This window comes from Pseudorca crassidens, chromosome 11 (genome assembly GCF_039906515.1).
Source record: "Pseudorca crassidens isolate mPseCra1 chromosome 11, mPseCra1.hap1, whole genome shotgun sequence".
Classification (NCBI taxonomy): domain Eukaryota; kingdom Metazoa; phylum Chordata; class Mammalia; order Artiodactyla; family Delphinidae; genus Pseudorca; species Pseudorca crassidens.
Window position 1 is genome coordinate 55,385,611 of NC_090306.1, and position 21,989 is coordinate 55,407,599.

General features: G+C 36.9%; 1 protein-coding gene across 1 annotated transcript in view; it reads left to right on the forward strand.

The window, feature by feature from the left end:
• Positions 1–21,989, forward strand: part of MSRB3 (methionine sulfoxide reductase B3) — a 164,773-nt gene that overhangs the window by 75,715 nt on the left and 67,069 nt on the right. The window contains exon 4 of the mRNA XM_067697240.1: positions 7,659–7,687. Coding sequence (XP_067553341.1) covers positions 7,659–7,687 — 29 coding nt within the window. The remainder of the gene's footprint in view (positions 1–7,658; positions 7,688–21,989) is intronic.

A 21,989-nucleotide genomic window follows, 5' to 3' on the forward strand; every position in this document is an offset into this window, starting at 1 on the left:
TCTAGTCTGTCCGTCTCTATCGGCTGCCTTTTCCACGATTGCTACCTCAGTCTTAAGTGCTTCATAGACTACATCACTGCTGCATAAAGTCTCTAACTTATTAGGGTGGCAGTGATCCCAGTGAAAGTGCTAGGGCCTGGTTAAAAGGAGAAATAAAAACAGTACCAGTGGAAGCAGAACTGTGTCACAGGGAGCAGGAATTTATACAGGCATGTTATCTGCAGTACATTACGGTGCTCAGTGACAGACACTGTCGATAAATGAAGAAGAATTGTAGCTGTGTCCTGGTAACTGAACTTGAAGGTTCTCATTGACAGGCTCACGTAAGAGATCTTCAAGCAACTTAGGAGGGACTTTGCTGCTGTTCTGCTAATGATTATCATCTTGACTTCTAAATTTCTGGTTTTTTAATTTATATTTTTCAGTTAAAAAAATTAAGCATGCAGTTAATGGGTATCTTTTATTTGTATCTTTTCTTCATTTTTAGTTGTGGTAGCTAACATGTCTTTAAACATTTAAATTCATTTTGTTTTCTTTCTGCATATTTTTCTGTCTTTTGTATTTATAGCATCATTATTATCAAAATATAACATAGAGGCCTAAGTTTTAAACACAATAAGTAGATAGTTCATAACCTAGTACTGCTATGGTAACAATATCAGTTAGAATATGTTGGTTTAAAAGTAACAGAAATACCCAAGTTGAGTGTGGCCTAACAATGCTAGACTTGACTTTCTAACTCAGCGGGAATTCTAGAGAAAGACTGTTCTGGAATTGGAATGAAATTAGGGTTCCGGGTTGGCATTTCTGCTATTTTCTTGGCCTTCTCCTCATGGTTACAAGATTGCTACAGCAGTTCTAAGTATTCTTACGTAATAACTTTAAAGGCAGGAAACAGGGAGAGTGTAGGAAAAGGGCCTTCTCCCTAAATCACCCCTGTCCTTTTCATGAGGAAAAACCTTCCCAAAAAGTACCCCCAGCAGACTTCCCTGTACCTCTCACTGCTCAGAGAGGGGTTCCATCCCTGTCCTTGAACCAGTCACTGACAAAGGAGATTAGGATTGCCACAGATGGCTTAGCCTAATAATGATTCATTCCTAGGGTGGAAACATTTTTCCGCACCCTTCAAAAATTGCAATTCTGTTATCAGAGAAAAGGGAGACTGGCCATTACATACACAACAGATAGTGTCTGCCACAATTAGTGAACTCTTTTAGTATGATCAAATAACTACGTGAACAAACGTAGAGTTACAACTCTGACGAGTGCAAAGGAGTGACTGGTGCTATAAAAGTATAAACTCAAGGGATTTAATCTAGTCTGGCTACTCTTCTTCAAAGAACTGATAATTAAGCTAATAATGGAGAAAGTTTTAGAAGTTAAGTAGGCAAAGGGGTTAAGGGATACTGGAGTGGGTGAGGGGGAGGAAGAGAGAGCATTCCAAGGAGAGGAAGTGTATTATGTTTATGTAACTGAAAGAAGGTGCATAAATATTCACTGCCGTTATTACTAGCCTTTGGCCTGATGAAAGCCTTTGAATTACTTGTAGGGGTAAGAAGAAATTCTTAGACTTATAAGTAGGATCCTGAAATATTGGAATTTCTGAAAATTTTCCATACTTTAGGGGCGACAACAGGACAGGTTATTTGACTTGGATTGTCCTAGAAAATCCTTGGTATGGAGTTGCCATATATAATACACTAATAGGCAAAAATCAGTCTGCCCCTCCTACTCCTTCCCTCTAATAATTTTTTGCAGCTACAATCTTTAGTTGACATCAATTAAAAATAATAAGAACAGCATCCTCACTGTTCCACATGTTGTCTGAAACCTTTTGGAACACTGACTTCATTAACCTGTAGTTCATACTTACATGGGTCCCATTTAAATGTTTTCAATATAGTTGAAAGTAAGCAAAAAAGCAGTGTTCTCTGAGACTTTGTGGATTCCTCATAAGAGAAAATTTTAAAAATAATAAAATTTTAAAAATAATAAAATTTTTAAAAACTTGACTTCAATATACATAGAACTTTCATAAACACTAGGTTATTTCCTATAAATAGAGAACGGCAGTTTTATAAGCTTGTTCAGGACTATAGAGCTCTAACCAATGACTAACACTGCCCTCTTTTGAAAATCTGAAAATTTATTATCAAAAGAATACATATGTTATATATTTTAATTATTTAAAAAATAATAATGATACTTAAATTTTCCTAGCATCTACACTTTATGGTTTTAAAATTCATAAAAACTTTTCAGGTTAAAAAATTTTTAAGTTTTAGTTTAAGCCTTTTTTTAATGTGGCATTACTGTTATAACTGTTCTCACAAGACCCCAAAATAATAATGGCTTAAACATAGTAGCAGTTTGGGATTGATATGGTGCTACTTGTGTGTGTGTACCATCAGCCAAAGGCTGGTGCTCTACTATCAGCTTCTCTCTCATGATCTTAGAATGGCTGCTTCAGCTCCTGGAATCACATCTGCATTCCAGCCAGTGGGAAGAAGGGGAGGGGTGTAGACATTTGCTTCAAGGGCATAACTCATAATGCTTCTCCTTGCATCCTTTTGGCAAGAACTTAGTCACACGGTCAAAACAAGAGAAGTGGGAAATATTGTGAAAAAATTGTCTTACCTCAGCAGGCATGTGCCCATCTAAAACTCAGAGATTCTATTTCCAAAATAAAAAAGGGGAGAATGGATATTGGAAAATAGTAACAGTCTGGGCTATATTCACCATCTTTTGGCGATTGCCGGAAGAACTGGTTGAATAGCTTTAAGCTTAGATGTTAAGTATATAATAAGGAGTAAAATGGGTGTCTGTGGAGACACAAATATATCTATCAACATTATACCCCGTACAACCTTACTTTATGCATCTTTGTATTCCTACCATCCAGCATGGTATATGAATAAAAATAAGCGCATAAGAAATGTGTTTGGAATGAATGAATGAACCATCCCTTTTTGTCTTTCTTGTATAATATGTATTGTGTGAATTCTTTTTTCATACTTGCCATTTCTTTGTCCTATCTATAATTTACTTACTTTCTTACAGAGGATTTATGAGTAGAGATGATCAGAGTCCATAGTATAATAGAGGGGTACTTTGTGTCTCTGTGTATGTATGTGTGTATGTAAAATTTAATAGAAATCTAAATCAACTTATACCATAGGACCAGTTTTCTCAACCCCTAAAACTGACAGTATTAACTTCTCTTATTACGTTTTAATTATTATTAGACTAGTTGTGGCTTTTGAAGATTCAGTACTGTGTCTAAGAATTCTGAAAATATTCTTTTTTGAAAACTGGTACCTAATGTCATTAATTAGTTTGTGAAGATGTTTTCTCTGCACATTATGTGTATATTTTACATACTGACCAGCTATCTCTGGAAGAGATAAGATGGTCTGGGGATTAACAGTTTTCTGATATGATTTTTCATCTCTCAAAAGAGGCATTTTATAGAGCTTTTGGTCATTATATCTGGTTTTTGGCCCTCTGTTAATTTACAGATCCATTTGTTCATGTGTTAACTTCTGCTACACATCTTTAATAGCTCTTAAATACCAGGTGCTGTGCCTAGTGCTGGGAACATGAAGATGGGCGAGACCTTGCATGCACCCTGCTGGGCTTAGTGTCAGTGCCACATGGTGTGGGGATTGCCGTGCCAGGCCCACACTGTGGAGTAACTGAAGGCGAGCAAGGAGCTCTAGGAGGTGAGGGGGCCAGGCAAGTTGCTGCCAGGATTGAGGCCAGTCTGTGGAGTCAAAGTTTGTCAGTGATGAGCTGGGGGAAGTGTGTCTAAGCTGAGGATACTGGATGAAGGCTGTGAAATTGTTAACACAAGTTCATGTGCCGGACACACAGTGAGGCCAAACAAACTGAAACGTCGGAGTTTGGAGCAGAGAAAGGTTTATTGCAAGGCCATGCAAAGAGACAAGGTGGCTCACGCCCTGAAAAGCCTCCAGCTCCCCAAAGGGTTTTGGCAAAGCATTCTTTTTTTTTTTTAACATCTTTATTGGAATATTATTGCTTTACAACGTTGTGTTAGTTTCTGCTGTATAACAAAGTGAATCCGCTATACATATGCATATATCCCCATATCCCTTCCCTCTTACATCTCCCTCCCATCCTCCCTATCCCACCCCTCTAGGTTTTAAAGGCCAGGAGAGGAGGAGTATGTGATCAGCTTGTACACAGTTCTCTGATTAGCTGATGGTGAGGCAGCAGCGTGGTGTCACCGGGGTTAACATTATCAGTCCTTAGACTCCAGGAGGCCTGGGGCTGTGTGCTCATGGTCATCAAGTAGTTCTTCCATTTGGTGGAAATTTGCCTCATATACTATTATCTAGGTACTTCAGAGTGGAGCTAAAGCAGAGGCTATGGGGGAAGGCCTGTCCTGGGAAGGCCCCATAGGGTCCCGCTTGGTTACAAAATAACATGGCAATAGCTTGATTTGGTGAGAGTGAAGGCTACAGTTTAGAGGGCAGAAAGAAGCGGAAACAAAGAGGGAAGGGCAAAATGCTTTTCCTATTCTTCCACATTCCTGGTCAGAGAATTCTTAATTCAAACCTTCCTGTGAGAGTGGGGAGCTGGGAGCACCTAGAAGCCAGAGGTTGGCCCTTGGGCCTGACTGTTATAGTCTAGATGGACTTGGAGCTCAGGGGCCTGGCTGGTGGGGACAGGCAATGGGGGATGGGTAGGAGTACAGAGCCTCTGACAGAAATGAAAGAGCCCCTCCCCCAATAAAGAAGAAAAGAAAGGAGGTGTTTCTCTTACGGACTCCATAGCCACTGGAAGAGAAGGCTGAGGGAGGCTTCTCCTCTTCTCACACTTGGCCTAGTTGCCATTGCCCCTGAATTTCCCCAGGCTGAATAAGTCTTTCAGTGGAAGACGAAATTAATTTAAAATTTGCACTATTCTCAGTTACTTGGTATCAATAGTTTCACACACAGTTTTCATTGTTTTTGTTATCAGGTATATCTGTCAAGGTAGGTTAGTATACTTTTCTAACAGTTTATTGCCTTGGCTTGTAACTTTTAAATAATTAGCTGTATTGTATCCCTATTTGTCCTCTTGCCAAGGCCCTGCAAATATTAGGGCCAAGCCTGGTAATAAGTCACCATGTAAAAAGGTATGTCTTACTATGGGTCACAGACAAAAACGTTTAAAAGCCACTGACCTAGGGACACCAAGTTCACAGTCCTCTGCGTGGCATATGAGGGGCCTACCGTGATCTGGCTCTCCGCCCCCCCCTCTAATCCTGCCTCTAATCCACCTCTAAACTGCATGTACTCTCAATATGGGATGCATCTGTCTTCTTTTCTGTTCTGTTTCATTTTTTGAAAAAAATACTAGTTGCAATCCACTAAATTAATTTTATAATCCTCTGATGGGTCAACTTGTGACCCAAGTTTGGAAAAACTCTGCTCTAGTTGTTGGGGTGGTGACAATGTGATCGGATTAGTGTTTTGGAAACGTCTGGCAGCTGTTTAGAGGGTGGGTCGGAAGGGAGTGGGGGATACGGGTTATGAGATTATTGGGCCAAAGATAGGCCTAAGATGGTAAGACTGAGGATAGAGAGGAGGGGAAGGTGGTAGAGTCAGCAGGTCTGGGGGACAGCTTAGATATCGAGGGTGCAAAAGAAAACTAGAATAGCATCATAATTTCTGACAATAGGGAGTCTATAGCAGGAGAATTATATGTGAGGGAAAGGAAAATGAATGCAGTTCAGTACTTGTGGCATTTGAGGTCACAGTGTGACATTCAGGTAGGATTTTAGTTGGAGAAAGGGTTAGTAAATTAGGGACTGTAACAGGGCTGTTGGCTTGAGCATTAGGAAGCCACTGAGAAAACTTAGCACAGATCTTAGTGGTTCAAAGAGTGAATATGTTGGGAGGTCAGGAAAGGAAGACGTGCAATATAGAATATAGTCTTTCCTTTCAATAAACTTGCTTGTAAAGCCAGGAAGAAAGAGGGATGAAAAGAGTAGGACACAGATTTGAAGGAGGGTTTTAATTAATTCTGGAGCACTTCTGTGCAGAAGGGAGGAGGAACTTGGGGAGACGCAGATATTGAAGATACAACCGGAGGAAGGGGTAACTAATCCAACCTGGTTTCAGGGGAGATGAGAGAGTGCACTTTAGGATGTAAATGCAGGGAACCTCAGGCAGAAGGAAGAGCACCTCTTATACAGCTGAGAGGGAGGCAGGGGTTTCCCTTTATAGACATGTGTTGAGTACAAGCACCAGGCACTGTGTAGGCGCCCTGGCTACAGACGTTAGTAAGGCAGAGTCCAGTGGGGAAGATAGGCTAGGAAACCAGCAGGACAACGCGTGGTAAGTGTCGTTCAGAGTTATGCTCAGGGTTGCTGGAAACAAAGAAGAGGGCATGAGGCCAGGCTTTCCAGAACAGGAGAGGACAAAAAGTGAAAATGGGTTTACACCTGAAATAGGAGTCAGGGACACCTAAGGACTGAGATGAGGACTATGGTGGGACCAGGGTCTGAGACAAATATGAACCTGGATTACAGTGGTGGTTGTTGATAACCGTGGTTGTAATAGTTAGTTTTCTGTTTTTATGATTATGGACTTGGTTTGAGCATCAGCTGAAACTTTATTTGGGAATACTTGAGAAAATGAATTTTTATGTCAAAGGAAGCTGTCTCTTGCTTATCCTTTGCCTCTTCCTCCTTTGATGACTTCTCTTGAAGCTAATTTAGGTAAAGAAAGCCACCGCTTCCAAAGGTGCTTTGGTACCCTGGCATAATTTCAAAGAAATCTCCTTTCCCACTTAGTTAACTACATTTCCCCAGGAAAAAAAAAAAATCTTCTCTGTCAATGTAACATCCTTTAACAGGACTCCTGCTGGTTGGTTCTTGTCTCTTGCTGTGGCAGCTGTGAACATATATACTATTGATTGTTAATGTGTGATATAAATCCGACTGGAGCATGCCCACTAATTGGTTTGAGAGCTAGGTATAGACAATGCTGTCTTATAGTAGCTTGTGTAGATAGGCCTAGTCATAGGGTTAATTCTGCTTGACAGCACATCAGCAGCATCTTGAGAGTAATTACCCAACAGCAGTTTTCCCACAGCCGGACTGAGAGCTTCAAAGGCTTCTGAATTTACAACCAGTATTAACCTATATCTGAAACATAATGTTCCCACAAGGGCTCACATTTTTTTCTCCTTCTTATTAAATGTATGGGGTTACTAGGTTCATTTACTCTGTGAAGAACTTAGTGAAAAATTACTTGCTGTTGAATAATTGAAAATCTTGAATAATAAGTAAAGAAGATAATTTTAAATTTGAGTTTTTATTGCTTTATTATATTACTGAAACAAGTTAATCTGTAAAGATTGGGTGCTTTTTTTTAACGTAATTTATTCTCTTTCAAAAACAAGCTAAAAAGTTAATATCTCTTCCATACTGCGCTATCTCTGTGGACATGTACATGTTTAGAGGACCTAGGGTTATGCATGCATTTAAAATGGTTAAAATAAATACGTATTTACATCTTAAAAAGCTGTCTTACTTGTTGATGCATGTACTGAAATTTAAAACTATTGCATCTTTTTTCCCCCTCATAAAATCAGTTATTGTCTAACAAGCAATTTTTATATCATAAAAAATTTCTTTCTCTTTGCAGGTCAGAAACGAAATTTGACTCTGGTTCAGGTATGTTTACATTAATAATGTTATTTTGAGTATATTTTATTTACATTATTCTCTGAGGAGTAATGCATCAGATCAAGAACCATTTTGATTTTAAACAGACTAGGCAGTCTCTTTTCAAAACATGAACCCCACCTCAAAGCAGGGCTGTTGGCTGCTTGTGGCTGCTTGGAATCATAACTTGAGGTGGTGTTCACGTTGGGATTCTCGATAGCTCTGAAATAAGTATTAAATGCTCTGTATCTGCAGAGCTTCATTTTAAAAGCAAAGGAGGGGGTTGTACCTACTCATTGCTAAAAATAGAATATTATTCTCTCACTGGACAAAGCATCCTGGGTAATTTAAAAATTCTCTGCAAGTGACTTGTCATCACATATGGGTAACAGATACATTTAATCCAGCAAACTGCAGACGGTTTTAGCCAATAGAAATAGATATTTGTCTATGACTTGCTAATTTTTAAAAATTTGTTTTGTTGGGGAGGTGGGTGATGGAAAATGAAGGTCACCTTAAGCCATTATTTTGTATCTATCAAGACAGTCTCACAAACAGTGGCGTATCAGCCTCATTAGATGTTTTCTTCTCATTAAGCATGAATATAGCTATATAATCCTTACATTTGACTGTGTCTTTGTGTCACTCGCTGAGATGTACGTGCTTCATAGTTTCTGACGGTGTTTGCAATTAAAGCACAAAAACTACCTCATGTTCAGTACGAAGGAATTACGCCCTTTAGTGAACTGTTATAGATAAATAAACATTAATTTTCAATTTCAGGAGAAAATAGTTTGCAGAAAATATACAACTTATTGAATTTAAAAGTAACATTCTTACTCTGGTTTGAGTTCCACTATGTTTCAACTTAAAAGTTTTCGTTTATTATTTCACAAAGGGACCAAAGACTATGTATTCTTTTTGATAGTGGTGTTAAGGAGCCAACATGCTTTTCTTCTTCAAAACCTGTATCTTTCTTTTGAATTTCTCCAACTAGGTGAGACCCTTTAAATATGAAGTCTGTACATTTGAGTTAACAATTTTACCTAATTTGAGAACTGTGATTCCAGAAATCTTTCCATTCTGTGTGCTCTTGGGCTTCTGAATCACATGTTACAGTGGTAGCATAAGATAAACATTTGGTTTACAATGTTGACGATATGGAGACTAAAGGCATAATGGCATTGTATCCACTATTTGACTTTTTTATTGACTCATAGGAGGCGACTCAAAATGGTGTAAAAAGTCTTTGTCATTTTTTAATAGTTAAAATATTTAAATATAATAAGAGATAAATGAAAAAATTGAGAATGAATTTTTATATAAAATTGCATATCTTTTTTACCATTGCCAGTCAGTCATCAAATATTTATTTAAAAATCCACTTTGTTATGATCAAATTCCTTAAGCATCAAGTCAAAAACTGGTTTTAGCCTACAGGATCTGGAATATAGCTTTTAAAAATGAAAACGTCTACTAGGTTCATTTCAGAGGTAAAACCTGGAAATAGTGTATAAAACTGAAATATTAGGCAGCTGTTGTCAAAGTTAGAAAATTTATGTTAAATTTTCAAAAACAAATTAAAGTGTGCTGCTAAATTCCTGTAGTGAGAGTTAGTATTTATCATGAAAATAGTTATAACATCTGTATAGGCACACATCTTTCACTCTTGTGACCAAAGGTTTTGTTCATGATTCTTATTTTTTCCAAGTCCTAATTTTTTAAAACGTCTTTCATGGACAACATCTGCATGTCTTTGAAAACTACAAAGTTTTGTGCTCTGAAAAATCTTATGGGGAATACTGACTAAAAGTTTATTTATTCTTTTAATTTTGAATCTAAATATGTTGTGGAAATAATTCAGATGGTTTCAAATCAAGAATCAGGTAATTCTTTTTTCTTATAAATTCTTTTAGCTTAATATCAAATGAGGGAATCATGACAAAGGAAGTTAGAAATGTATTCTTTGGCATTCTATATCATGCAAATTTTGGTTAGAAATGAGGTAGCATATTGGAACAATTAAATGTATGACTTTAATAGGTTCAGGTTCTCTATTGTTCATCAAATACAGAAAGTAAACTAGCTCTGTTTAATGTTGTATACAACTGTAACATTGTTCCTGACAAAGTAAAATTTTTAAATGAAGGAAGATGCTGATCTTACTAAGAAAGAAAAAAAAAAAACCTTAAAAAAATAAATACTATGGTCAATGACTAGCCATAAAGGAAAGAATTTCAAAGTAAATATATATGTGTATATATATATTTTTTTTTCAAGTAAAGAACCCAACTTATGCAGAGTTTACTGCATATTTGCAATTCGCAGTTTGTGTAAATGAGTTTCAGGCTGTGGAGTGAGATTCAGGAGGAAGGAAGGAAAGTTTTCATTGTCAGCACATGGTAAAAAATGTCAGCTATTGAATATATACCAAAATGATCCACCTAGATAGTGATTTAATTTTTTTCTTATCAAAATTGTATTGACTTTTTTCTACAAAAGCAAATTCACAAACAACTTCTTTGCATTTTTTTAAAGTTTCAAAAAAATTTATAATGAAAAATTTCAACTATACATAAAAGTACAGTGTGTAGTAAATGAGCACCCACACATTCATTATCTAGATTTTACCATTATCAATAATTTGCCATTTGTTTGTTTTCTTTTTCTGCTTTAATTATCTTAAAGTGAAATACATACATTTCATGTGATTTTTAAAACCTGAAAATTATAGATTGTGTTGATTTATTGAAACAGATCATTTTTTTTGAGGTTTTTATTTCTCTCAGAAATTTGAGTCACATACAAATTCTTATGGAAAGGATCTTGACATTACCATGTCCACATTCAGTTAGAGATGTTGAATGGTCTATTCATGTGATGAAGGTTAAGAAAAACTTTAATTAGAAGGTGCTGAATTAATGCCAATCTGAGAACCCCAGAATCGTCCTATCCTCAAGATTAATTTGATGAAAATTTTAGCTGCCTTCTAGCTGTGTCCTCTATGTACAGAGTCGTAGCCTGATTAAGTTCCGTTTCTGTTGGTTTATAACTTAATCACCCAAAGGTTTCAGCTTTGTCAATTGAGAGCAATCAGCCTACCTTCTTTCTAAAGGAGTTTTAAGGGTTCCATTTTAATACTGTTTCCTAGCTGATGTACTAATGTTGCTTGCCTATGATCCTGTGTAGTTGGTGATTTTACTAATAGAGTAAAACAGACTTCCTTTTATGTTCAGAAGTAGCAAGAAGCTGTGCTCTTCTCCCCACCTCCCAAGAAGGGAAGTTAGTTGATGCTGGAGGAAGCAGAGCATTGAGTTTAATGTAGTGATTAAACATGAAAGCCATATATCAAATCTCAGGAGAAACATGCTTTTGAAAGAGGGAGAGAACTGTGGAGCATATTGCATGATAGGCTATGTAAACAGAGCCCTGGAGGTCAGTGTGTGGATGCAAACCAATTAAATAAAGAACTTACTGGCTTTGCTTTCTATCATCTGGATGGGGAGGATCACAAGTTAACATGCATACGGTTGAAGTGTAAACTTTGCTTGAATAAGCTGGGCACCTTTGGAAACTTCATTAACTCTTTCAACTCACTGCTGAGGTTGGTTGGGTTTTGTTTTGTGTGTTGTTGTTGGTTTTCCTTCGAAAGTTAAAACAAAACCCAAAATATATGCTCTCTTGGCCCTTCTGTACATACCTGTCAGCAAAGGTGCTAGTGAAGAGTAGAATGGAAGACAAAGCAAAGAATGAATTGCTGAAAAGACCAGAGTTCGCTGTGTAGTAAAATTTCAAGGAAGTGTACATGTCTTTTAAAAACAACCCATTTGGAAAAACAGAGCTCTCGCAGAATAACTGAAAAAAGATGTTTTTCTCGTATCCTGAATTCTGGGTATAAGGAAAAGATATAGTTGGAATTTACTAGTCACTATATAACATCAAGATATTGTTATTTCTGTTCTATTAAAATAGAATAGTTTTCTGACCAAGAAGAACATGAAGCCTATAAGTTAAAAACTGTATGTTAAGGACTGCCCAGAGTCTAATTCTGTGGTCCTAACCTTCTCAGGCAATGTTTGGGTGAGAACATGAAATACCAAGTTAAATGGTATAGTTTCATGGTCCATAAACATTCAAAACAAAGATTTTTTTTTTTTTTTTTCTGTAGAGTCATGTTGGCTGAGAAAGTGAATAAGCTTATGTTTAGTGCTTGTTGATTCTGGGCTGCTTGGAATAGCAGTACTAAGGAAATGGGCTCATAGAACACAGCAACTCAAAGGTATAAGATTTCATGAAAGCAAATTATGGAGGATTAAGAAACCTAATGAGCGTGGTTTAGTGTGGAGAGTGGAGGAGAGAGCTCACTATTAAATAAAGCCCAAGAGTGTACAAGGTTAGGAGATCCTAAAAGACACGATAATAAAAGGCACAACAGAATATAATTATCCTGAAAGGAAAAAAAAAAAAAAAAAACTCAAAAACTCCAAGGAACAAAAAGCAGCTAGTGTCGCTTTTAAGATCTGTAGTTAAAAAGGAATCTACACCAGGGTAAGGAACTAAAAGAATATAATCAGTTAAAGCTTGAAGCAAAAACATATGGGTGGTGAAAAACAGAGTGGGCTGTTAATGGTGGTCACTAAGTTGAAGGGAAATGGGGAATTTGAACATAGTAGAACTAGAGTTTCGAAAGCTTATTAGCAAATGAGACCATCTGCCTAACATAGTAAGCCTTTCTCAAGAAATATTAATAAGGAAAACATTTTCAGATATTAGAAATGTGAGAATATGTTGACAATACTTTTTAGCTCCTACAAATCAATTTTGTTATTTTAAAATTTCTTATTTTTAAAGTTCTCATAACAATGAAGAAGCAGGAAATAAAATATAAATCTCTATAAGTGTATTGAAATCTGTCTTTGGGCATCCTTCATTAATAAGAAAATACTGGGCTCCCCTGGTGGCGCAGTAGTTAAGAATCCGCCTGCCAATGCAGGGGAAATGGGTTCAAGCCCTGCTCTGAGAAGATCCCACATGCCGCAGAGCAGCTAAGCCTGTGCGCCACAACTACTGAGCCCGTGTGCCACAAATACTGAAGCCCATGTGCCTAGAGCCCGTGCTCCACAACAAGAGGAGCCACTGCAATGAGAGGCCCACGCACTGCAACCAGGAGTAGCCCCCGCTCACCACAACTAGAGAAAGCCTGAGCCCAGCAACGAAGACCCAATGCAGCCAAAAATAAATTAATTAAATAAATAAATTTAAAAAAAAAGAAAATATTGACTATTCATCTATTCATTCATTCAGCATACATTTATCAGGCGTACTCTATGCCAGATGCTGAGGCTATAGCTATGAAGGGGGGGGGGGATACAATTCCTTCTCTCATAGAATCTTACAGCTGGTTGGTCTATTATACAAATTCACATGGATTTCTTTGCATATTTAGCTGAGAAGGGCTAACAAGGTTAAATTTGTATCCAGATGGTGAGTTAAAGAACTCTTAATATTTAAATATAAGCTAATATATTTTAAGTTTTGACAAATTCACCTTTCCTTTCTTTATTCAAACCACATCACTGTTTTCTACTTTAAAGAGAACACTTTTAAGAGAACAGCCTAATAATGCTAATGGCTGGTGTTTAGTTTTTCTATAGCTTTTAATAAGGAGTGACGTTTCACATTTGATTATCATTAAGAGAGATTAACTTAGAAGAGAACAATGACAAATGTTTGTGGATACTATTCTCTTCACTTTTATTTATTTTTTAATTCATTCTTTTACTGGATCCTATTCAAGGTTGGCCTGGAAAATCAGGCAGTCTCTCCTCTATAACAATCTTATGGGATTGTGTAGAAGCAAGTGGAGGGGACATAGCCCTTCATCTCCTTTTATAAACTAAATTAAAGACCAGGAAGCAGCAAGGCATGTTGGCTAAGTACTGAGGTGCTGGAGCAGATAAATCTGAATGAAGTTTCTGTTTACTTCCAATAATTTTCAATTGGTTTTCATGTATACCATTATGTCATAGACTTAAAACTGTATTTTCTTTCTTTCTTATTTAGAATTAAAGCATTTATAACTATAATTTTCCTTTACTAAAGCTTTAACTGAACCCCAGAGATTTTTAAATATTGTATTTTGAATAATTGCAGTTTTGATTTTCTTTTGCACATATTGATTAGGAAAGTTTTTAAATTTCCAAACTTTCTGCTTGCTACTTTTGTTAGTAATTTTCAGTTTCATCGCTTGGTGGTCAAAGAATGTGACTTTACCACTTTTTAGTAAGTCTGTTGTTCATTACTTATTAGAATTTTATTTGGGGGCCTAGTGGGTATTTAATTCTTGTTACTCTTCTGTGGGTGATTTGAAAACTATATTCTCTGCAACATAAAGGGTTTGATGCGTAGTTATTGGATCAACCTGATTCATTATTTTTATCATTATTTATTTGGTTTCTATTTTATCTGACAAGGACTTTGAGAGGAGAGACAATTTGTCATTCAGTGTTTTTTTACCTGAATTCTGCCTCTTTAGATATCACCATCCCTGAGTTGTCAGCTCCACGTGCTCTATGTATTCTGGTGCTAGCCATCTTGCTTAGGTCATGAATTGTACTTGTTCTCTTGTAGAGAACATTATTCCAAAGCAGTGCCCATGGAAATGAAGGCTGCTCTAATTAGAAAACTTATGTTATTCCAAATTTATATGTGAAGCAAGAGGTTGTTTTACCACTGTAAACACACGTGCTTGCCCCTTCCCTCTTGCCCTCAACACCACTCCATAGCTTTATAAGGAAAAAAGCTCTGAGCCATCATATGATGCAAACCTTTGTTTTCTCCACTTAGCATCCTCCCCTACTCCTTCATCTGTCTGGCAAGATTCTGTTTATGTCTTGAGGCTCAGATCAAGCATTGCCCCCTCAATTAAATATAGTCTTCCTTAACACTCTTCCAAGAGTTAATCATCCCTTCCTCCGTGCAAACATTGGATCTTGTATTTACATTTACTATAACATTTATTATCTGCTATAATTATTTGTGTGGATCCCTCTTCCTCTTCAAGTCTCTGAGTTTCTTGAAGGCAAGAATCATGTCTTATTCACCTTTATAACTTTTGTATCCAGTGCGAAATAGTCAATAAACAAAAATTCAGTGAGGTTGGGAGTCTTTGTTCTGTTCTCCAATTGTGATTGAAATGCTTAACTAATGACCAAAGAATTATTCTCCCCTCCCTTAGTGTAGAGTTGTTGCTGGGAAGTGGCTACTCGGCCAGAGATTACAATTTCCAGCCCCTTTACATCTGTGTGGGGACATATGACTAATTCTCCCAGTGGAGTATGTGTCATTTCTGGGCTAAGTGGGTTAAGTATCCAATATGCCTTCCCACATCTCACTTCCCCTTTTGAGGTTACATCAGAGGTACATGTTGAACATGATGGCATCACAATACGGAAGGGGTCTTGGTTCCTGAGTCATACTTGGAAGAGATCCACTCAGGAGAGCTCTTCATCTAAGAACATCTTCATTGGCCTTTATGTAGAGGGAAATAAACTTTTATTTAATAGGCCACTGAGATTTTGCCATTGTTTACGAGGGCAGCTAATGTTACATAGCCTGACTAGCTCAGTGCCTAGAATACTCCCTGGCAATAGTTGGTACTCATTGATTACTGTTGGACAAATGATAAAATTAATGGCTAGGGATTACATTATCTAACCTAAAGACGATCCTCTAAACTAATGATCATACAAATATAGTAGGTTCATAATATAGTATATTATGTTCTGTATAATCACTGGGCCTATCAGTTAGTGATTGTCACAATAACAAGGTGTAAAAGGACACCTTAAAAAGCAGTGACTTAAAACAACAGTATTTGTGCTCACATGTCCATGAGTGGGAGTGGGCTTGGGTGGGAGTTGGTTGACATAAGCTAGTCATAGGTGGGCTTCAGGTCTGCGCCACAAGTCTTGTCATTGATGATAAAAGGTAACAAGGCAAGCCCAACTATGCAAGCATATTTCAAGCCTCTGCATCATCCTCTGCTAGCAGATCTGCACCATAGCTAGATCTGCTAGCATCCCATTGGCCAAGCAAGTTGCATGTCCAAGCCAGAAGTAAAGGAGTAGAAAGAGCTATTTCCTTCCCACTTGTCATGCAGGTGTAAGTATCCTGTCTTCCCTCTAGTGGGCAGAACTGCCGAGTCACATGGTAATGGGTGTGGAGATAGGGAGGGGAGAGGAATAGGAGCCAAAACTTGAATCTACCGCATTAGAACATTATGTCCTCAGATCAGTTATTTAGTAAAAATATGTATAAAGTTAGAATGATTATATTTTTAAGTGGATCCGATTCTTTCTATATAATTGCATTTTTTGGTAACCTAAGTTCAGATGTGATATTAATGGATATATGATGAAAATATTTGTATAATGCTTTACCATTTAAAAAGTATTTTAATTAATCAAATTTGAGACTCACAAAAATCTTTGTAAGATACACAGGGACATTTTTACCAGCGAAGGACTTGAGATACGGAAAGGTTAAGTGATTTGCCACATAAATAGTAAATGGCCAATCTAGGATTGGACTTCAGGTCTCCAAGTTTCAAGGACTGTGTCCTTTTTATTAGATCATGAGATAGTTATTTTAATGAGCAACTTTTGTTTTTAACTTTTCTATTATTAGCTTTTTATTTTGGATAATTACTATGTTTAGTAACTATTATGCATTATAAATTATAAAATTTAATCTTTTATCAAATATAACAATGTGATTATAAACACACCTTAATAATACAAAGTGTAGTACAGATTTATAAATGATTACAATGTGGCCAGTTTGTAGGCCGTTGAAAATGTTGCTGACAGTTTCCCAAGAGGCCTGAAAAGATAGTATCAATTGCCTTGGTGAACTTTCCATGTTCTAGTATCTAGTCAAACTTTCAGGCTCAGAAACCTAGATGTTTCAATATCTCTCAGGGGTGGACTCATGTTGACAAACCCAAAAGACGGATGGATGAAGCTAAAATGCCAATGTATTTGTTTACAATGAGAAATATAATTTTCACATGGCTCAGAATACTTACATCTGCGTGATCAGTGTCTTCTTTCTCTGGTCAAGCTATATGACTCACAAAATCACCATAAGAATTCATTTTATCAATTTGTCAAAATAAATCATTTGTGTTGGGGCTGAAATTTCCTTACTATTGTATATTATCATCCTAAAGGCAGACCTACGTAGGGAGTCAGATCATATCCAGAAAGTGGCCCTGTTGAGCACAGAAAAAGAACAAAGGGAAACAGACAGGTTGAATGTTTAGCTTTATGAGTTAAAGTTAACATGAATTGTCTATCTCAAAATAGGGACGGTCCTGGCCATTGAGACCCTATTTAACTTGATATTCATTGGCTTCAGCTTCATCCATCCGTATAAAAGATAGTTTTGCCACTGGACCTGGAAAACATAGTACAAGTCCATTACTTAAGACTTTGTTTCCAAGTTCTTGGAGCAGGAGATCATGTGTAGTAACTTTAGAACTTAAAATTTATAATTTAAATGTTTCTTAGCTATTGAAGCATATATTAAAATTTTAATGGTTTAACACACCACTTCAGCATACTAAAATTAAGATGTAGACCAAGGTCAATATATAGATCAAGGTAGAGGACATTTCCATTACCCTAGAATGTTCCCTCATATTTTCCTTCAGTCACTCCCCACTCCCCAGAGGCAACCACTATTCTGACTTCAATCACCATTGATCAGATTAAATAGAATCATACTGGGACTTCCCTGGTGGCTCAGTGGTTAAGAATCCGCCTGCCAATGCAGGGGACATGGGTTTGACCCCTGGTCCGGGAAGATCCCACATGCCACAGAGCAACTAAGCCCATGTGCTACAACTACTGAGCCTACGTGCTGCAACTACTGAAGCCCGTGCACCTAGAGCCTGTGCTTCTCAACAAGAGAAGCCCCCCGCTCGCCGCAACTAGAGAAAGCCCGTGCACAGCAACGAAGACCCAACACGGCCAAAAATAATTTTAAAAAAAAAGAAAGAAAGTTAAAAAAGTTAAGTAAATAAAAAATAAAAACTAGTTGTTTAATATCCAGGGTATGGATGTATAGTACAACTTATTTTTTAAAATAAATAAATAAAATAAAATCATACAGGATGTACTCTTTTGCACGTGATATCTTTTGCTCTCTGTAATGTTTCTGAGACTTAGCCATGTTATTTGTAAGTACCTGGAGTTATTGCTGAGTAGTATAAGTTGGGATGCATATTTTGGTCCAGTTCCGGCTACCATTCATGCAGTTGTGTTTACTGTGAGTAGTCTCTGTTTCTAACATTCTAAGGCCCAGAATACTGTTGTTAATGCACTGAGCCAGTATGTAGACGTTTTTAATACTTGATTCTGCGTGGTCAGTCAATTGCCTGTGCATGTAGAGCACTTACTCTGCTTAAGACATGGTGAAGGATATATGAGTATGACACAGTTCCTGCCCTCATGGAGCTTATAATCTAATTGGAGAGGTGAGATATATACACACACAGTAAGATACCTTTGGGTGCAGGACAATATGAGTGGTTCCAGTAACAGAGTCCTAGTAGAATTTAGAAGAAGGGGGATTACTTTAGGCTCCGGTGATTGATGAGGGTGATTGATTCCTTGTTGGAGGTAGAACTTGGATCTTCAAGGGTAGAGTTTAGGTAGATATAAAGACGGAGATCATTTTAAATAAAGAGTCAGTTGAAGGCAGACACAGAGGCAAAGGTGCAAAATATATTTGAAGAACAGTAAGTAAACCAACTTGCCAGAACTGGAGGATTTTTGCTTGGGACTAATGGTATAGTTGGGAATCTATTACAGACCACAGGTTAGAGAATTTGGACCTAATTCTGTGGACAATAATAATAGTAACAATTGCTAACATTGATTGTATATTACTATGTGACAGGCATTGTACTAAGTGCTTTATATTTACTAACTTATTTAATCTATAAGACCTATACATAATTATTTCCATTTTATAAATGAGTAGACTAAGGCACAGAAAAGTTGGATATTTTGCTGAGATTCAGGTAGCTAGTAAGTGACAGAACTGGGATATGATTCTAAGTAGCCTGATTCTAGAACCCATAGTCTGAACCATTATGCAATTTTTAAAAACCTAGAATATAAGTTGATATGATGCAAAAATTATGAATTTTTACTCATACATCCTTTTTCTCATACACATGACACACACATCCACACAGCCACATGTTTGTAGAAATTTTCTCCCCCGGAAAGTAGATTCCGTAGTCTGTTGAGAAATGGATTTTGCTAGTGATGTATAGTTTTGATTTCTAAATGCAGGTCATCCCCCCACCAGCACTAAATCACCTGCTGAAAAAGATATTTACGTGGAATTTGTTGTAAAAACATGATAGATGAAGAATTAACTGGCTCTAGAGAATTGGTCATTGTTTTGTTGGTGGACCAACCCCTTATTTTTAATATAGTTCAAAATTAATGTAATTCAATTCATACAGCTTACTATAGTTTCAATAGGAAGTGAAAGTGCTTGCTTTATATTGATAGATATCCATCAAGTGGAAGAACTGGTGGCCCTCATCACCTTCTTTGAGGCAGTAATGGATTATTTGTCAATTCACGTTGATTGACATATCTTCCTCATTCCTGGGCAGAAATAAGATACATTCAACTACAAAGTGTAGAAAATTTTGGTATAAACACATTACTTGGTTACAGGCATAAAGTTTTTAACATTTTGCAGCAGTATGAACTATTTTAAGGAATAAGTATAAACGAAGTAGTAAGCACGCTAGCAATCATTTACGTATTATATCAAAATTGATATTAAAATACTGTAATCTAAAATGACAATGCTGGACTTCCCTGGTGGCACAGAGATTAAGAATCCGCCTGCCAGTGCAGGGGACACGGGTTCGAGCCCTGGTCTGGGAAGATCCCATATGCTGCAGAGCAGCTAAGCCCGTGCACCACAACTACTGAGCCTGCACTTTAGAGCCTGTGAGCCACGACTACTGAGCCCGCTCGCCTAGAGCCCGTGCTCCGCAACAAGAGAAGCCACCGCAATGAGAAGCCCGCGTACCGCAACGAAGAGTAGCCCCCGCTCGCCGCAACTAAAGAAAGCCCGTGCACGGCAACAAAGCCCCAACTCAGCCAAAAATAAATAATAAATAACTTAATTAATTTTAAAAAAGATATCCATACTTTATAAAAAAATAAAACGACAATGACTTTTTAGTTATTTTTATGTCTTAAAAATTTTTTTAGTACTGTCTTTTGTATTGTAGAACTATTTTATAGGAAAGAACATTTTACAAGAGTTTCTTTTGATTTTTCTTTTTATAAATTTTTATTTATTTATTTTTGGCTGTGTTGGGTCTCCGTTGCTGCTCACAGGCTTTCTCTAGCTGCGGCGAGTGGGGACTACTCTTTGTTGTGGTGCATGGGCTTCTCATTGTGGTGGCTTCTCCTGCTGTGGACCACAGGCTCTAGGCACGTGGGCTTCAGTAGTTGTGGCTCGCGGGCTCTAGAGTGCAGGCTCAGTAGTTGTGGCACATGGGCTTAGTTGCTCTGCGGCATGTGGGATCTTCCCTGACCAGGGCTCGAACCCATGTTCCATGCATTGGCAGGCGGATTCTTTACCACTGCGCCACCGGGGAAGTCCCTCTTTTGATTTTTAAATTAATTTTTCCTGGATAGGAATCAAAGATGAACAAATTAAAAGTAAATTTTTGCTTGATGACCACTAGTCTTTTAGTGAATTTTCAATACATGTGTTTTGGAGAGTCAAACCCTGTTCCTTAGTTAGGAACTTAAATGGTCAGATATCTGGCCTATGTGGTGATCAAATGTTGCAAATTAATAATCTTCCATCATAGCTCTACTGTTTTTTTTGTTTTTGTTGAAATTAAAGACATTTAACTGATATATATTAAAGACATATTTTTTTCTTTTTTTGTAATCTGCCTTCCTTCCTAGTTATCATGTTTGCTTCTTTTGTTCAGTCTTCATTTTCTCTTTCTACCTTTTTTTAAATTTTGTAAAAAATATTTATTTATTCATTCATTCATTCATTCATTCATTTGGCTGTGCCAGGTCTTAGTTGCGAAGTGCGGGCACTTAGTTGCAGCATGCAGGCTCTTAGTTGTGGCATGCGGGCTCTAGTTCCCTGACCAGGGATCGGAGTAGTCCCCTCTGCCTTGGGAGCGTGGAGTCCCAACCACTGGACCACCAGGGAAGTCCCTATTAAAGACATATTTAGTTAACATTATATTTTCACACAGTAGCATGTGGTAATGTTTGTTGAATAAGTGATGAGTGAATGCATGATAAATGGAATGATGCTGAGTTTTGCAAAGAAAAGTATTTTGCCATTTCCAAAATAATACAGCATATTTATCACTTAAGAAAATATTTTTCTTCCAAAAATGTACCTATAAATTACCTTGCATCCAAATCATTCACGCTATTGATGGAACACCATTGTATAGAAGGTGAGATATGTAAATGACAAAAAGAAAATTAGATAACAATGAATACGTTTTACAGCAGAACATGGCAACACAAAACACCAATGCAAAGATGTAAGTTTTGTAGCCTATCAAATTAGTAAGTCTCAGGCTCCCCAGCCAATCAAAAATAGTTTGAGGTACTATTCTAATGTATTAGATTTAAATTCATTTCTATGCTATAATATTCTATTAAAGCAAATTCATTTATTCCCGTGTGGTTATATACTAAAGTAAAATATACTTTTATTGTACAAATGAAAATTGCATTGAAACTCATTCAAATGTAATATCAATACATTAGCGTTATCTTTTTAGGCATTTATTCAAATTTATTGCATTTTGTGGCTTGCTTTATATTAATTTTGATCTACATATTTGCCTTTTAAATTATACTGTATGGAAATTTATTCGATTTATTTTTTATCGTGACCTGTTTCTTAGCTAGTATACTCCATAATTGTTTAGATATGTGACTTTTGCTGATTTATTTATTGAGACATTTGTTGGTTTTTAAATTCTAAGCAATGTACTAATAACATATTTATTTTTCTAGCTGTATGATTTTATTTTGGGGGGGATTGTAGAAGAATACTGCATATCTACAACTTAAAATTGCCTTTGGTTTCAAGTACATGTGTTAATATATAAGAGAACTAAAATTTCCCCCCAAAATCTAGTTTTAAAATCATTTTAAATTCATTCATGATGAAATACAATTTTTCCCCAAAAGTTTTCTGTGTAAAATTAGTATGCATT